Source organism: Colobus angolensis, unplaced genomic scaffold (assembly GCF_000951035.1).
Source record: "Colobus angolensis palliatus isolate OR3802 unplaced genomic scaffold, Cang.pa_1.0 Scaffold27, whole genome shotgun sequence".
NCBI classification, from domain to species: domain Eukaryota; kingdom Metazoa; phylum Chordata; class Mammalia; order Primates; family Cercopithecidae; genus Colobus; species Colobus angolensis.
The window spans coordinates 7,335,066-7,338,175 of NW_012115932.1; the positions used below are offsets into that span (position 1 = coordinate 7,335,066).

Genomic DNA, 3,110 nt, shown 5'->3' on the forward strand with positions numbered 1-3,110 from the left:
GCCGGGCGAGGTGGCGGGCACCTGTGGTCCCAGCTACTCGGGAGGCTGAGGCAGGAGAATCACTCGAACCTGGGAGGCAGAGGTTGCAGTGAGTGGAGATTGTGCCACTGTACTCACTCCAGCCTGGGCAACAGAGTGAGACTCTGTCTCAAAAAAAAAAAAAGCAAAAAAAAACCCCAAAATTTATTTCAACCTAAGATGTATTTTTATATCTCTACACATATATATGAAAGGAAAGTTTCACAAAATAGTGTTTAACTTTGCAGCGTATGAGTCATGCTGACTTTTTCTATTGTTTTTACTTTTTAAAAAATGCTATCAAGATCTCCTCATGGGGCTGGGCATGGTGGTTCACACTTGTAATCCCAGCACTTTGGAAGGCAGAGGCAGACAGATCAACTGACGTCAGGAGTTTGAGACCAGCCTGGCCAACATGGTGAAACCCTGTCTCTACTAAAAATAAAAAAAAAACTAGCTGGGCATGGTGGCGGGAGCTTGTAATCCCAGGTACGCGGGAGACGAGGCAGGAGAATCACTTGAACCCGGGAGGCAAAGGTTGCAGTGAGCCAAGATGGTGCCACTACACTCCAACCTAGGCAACAGAGCAAGACAACATCTCAAAATAATAATAATAATAATAATGAGTTTCTGTCTACCATTTGACAAACATTTAGGGGACTGCAGTAGTTGCCTGAGAATGGTCCAAGCTCCTTGCTCTTCCTATTTATTTGCTTGAGACTCTAGACTGAAGTAAATAGCTTTTCAGAGAATAGTATTAATCTATTTGTTCCCAATCAGCTAAAGCTTTAGGCTAATAGTATTTTAATTATTTCAAGTCCTAAGGGCCCCATCTCAAATCTGCTATGTTTATTTACTCAGAAATGCCTTCAAATCTGGGACTTTAGTTAAGTGAAATTATGCAGTATAAACTTCTGGAACATACAAATATAGTCTAGTACAATTTTTACTTTGAATAACATTGGCTTTTTGAATTTCCTAAGCCTCACATTCTTTATCTGTAAATTATCACATAGGGTTCTTGTGAGGATTAAATAAAATAACATCTATAAAATGCTTAGCATAATGTCTGGCATTTAGTAAGTGCTCAAAAAATTCTAGTTGCTCTAGTGTGGCTGCTTTTCTTCCGTGTGTTTGAATTGCAGTTGACATCTTCAATAGGTCTGATGTATTGACATTAGCCAGAGATGGATTATCACTATAAATTTTTATTCTAGGCTAAACATTGAGGGATAGACAGTTTTAATTACTTTATTTCTAGAAACCAACAGTTACCTTTGTGACTCTCTTTGAGTAGAGTTGACACCAAGTATTTTATTTGCTATATTCAGTCCTTAGTAAGAAAGCCATATATTGCCTGTAATACATGATGTTCATCTCAAAACTGTCGTTTGCTCAGTTGCCTGTGTTCCTTTGACCCAGTTGATTGATATAAAGGGCAAGATGATATTGTTCTTCATAGAGAGGACTTCTTTATAATATCAAATGGATGCAATTTTTTACATTTGAAAAAATAGAAGCAGTTTGTTAATGACATTTTTACATTTATATTCGCTTTATTATGACTTGTTTTAACTTAAGATCATAAATAACATTAGATGATATATTAATGTTTTCTATTTCCTCTAGGTTGCGCACCATCTCCTGGTGCTTATGATGTTAAAACTTCAGAAGTATTGAAAGGACCAGTATCGTTTCAGAAATCACAAAGATTTAAACAACAGAAAGGTAATAGATCACCAGAGAACAGTGGTTATGTGATCTTGTAAGTTTAAAGTTATGAATAACAATATTTAAAGATGTTATAGCATTTTTTAAAATGTGAAGCTAGAACTATATTTAAATTGTATTTGATGGATTTATGAAAGGTTCAAGTACAGAATAATGCTGTCATGATTACGTTGTCATATAACCAGGAAAATTAAGCAAGACACTCATATTGATATGTAGCTTGCCTTTTAGTAATTACCTTGACCTGTCAGGGAATATTAGGAAAATCAGAAGCATGTTAGATGTGTAAAAATATTGTGTAATTATTTGAAAATGTGCAACTAAGAGAAGAATATATTGTTTCATCAAAAGTTGCAATTAGAAATCTGGGGCCGGAAAGGTGGCTCATGCTTGTAATCCCGGCACTCTGTGAGGCCAAGGTGGGTGGATCACTTGAGTTCAGGTGTTCAAGACCAGCCTGGCCAACATGGCGAAACCTCATCTCTACTAATAATACAGAAATTAGACGGGAGTGGTGGGGTGCGCCTGTGGTCCCAGCTACTAGGGAGGAAAGTGGGAGAATTGCTCGAATCTGGGAGGCAGAGGTTGCCGTGGGCCGAGATCACACCATTGCAGTCCAGGATGGGTGACAGTGACACTGTCTCAAAAAACAAAAAGAAAAAAAAAAAAAAAACTGGAAACTGTGTTTTGTGTGTAGTTAAAACATGTTAACACCAACCATGATCTGTACAATTCATTTTTCTGCAGAATCTAAACAAAATCTTAATGTTGACAAAGATACTACTTTGCCTGCTTCAGCTAGAAAAGTTAAGTCTTCGGAATCAAAGGTGACGAGCTTTTATATGCCAACTGGTTTATCAGCTGTATCATCAAAAACATCTGAAAGTATTGTATTTGATTAGAATGGGTTAAGTGTCTGAATCAAGGTTAAAGTAAATCTGTGAATTAATGAAATGAGTTATCATTAGAACTCTAGCAAGTGTTACATTTCTGCCTAGGTCATTATGTTTAAATGTGCCCTTAGTTCACAATTACAATGGCCTTCAATTCTCAGTCACTTCCATGTTTAAATTGTTTATTACCTAATAAAGATTTCAAAATTATGTGATGCTTTACTTTATTGAGTACCACCATTTGAGTTTTTTTGTTTTTGTGTATTTGTTTGTAGGGAAGGGTGAGTATTTTTGAAGAGAAGGGGGAAAAAATGCCAATATCTAAGAAAGGTTTGCTACTGAGAAACTGTTAAGGAGTGGTGAGAGATTAAATTCTTAATAGTCTTGTGGCTTGTGCAAGAGCTACTATTACTATTTTCCTAAGTTTATAATCAGGCAAGCTACATAATACTTTTTTTTTTTTTTTTT

General features: G+C 36.4%; 1 protein-coding gene across 3 annotated transcripts in view; it reads left to right on the top strand.

Moving 5' to 3' along the window:
• The window catches only part of HMMR (hyaluronan-mediated motility receptor (RHAMM)), a 33,740-nt gene that overhangs the window by 3,250 nt on the left and 27,380 nt on the right, over positions 1-3,110 (top strand). For all 3 annotated transcript variants that reach the window (XM_011947732.1, XM_011947729.1, XM_011947730.1), the window contains exons 2-3: positions 1,648-1,746; positions 2,497-2,576. In XM_011947732.1, coding sequence (XP_011803122.1) covers positions 1,648-1,746; positions 2,497-2,576 — 179 coding nt within the window. The remainder of the gene's footprint in view (positions 1-1,647; positions 1,747-2,496; positions 2,577-3,110) is intronic.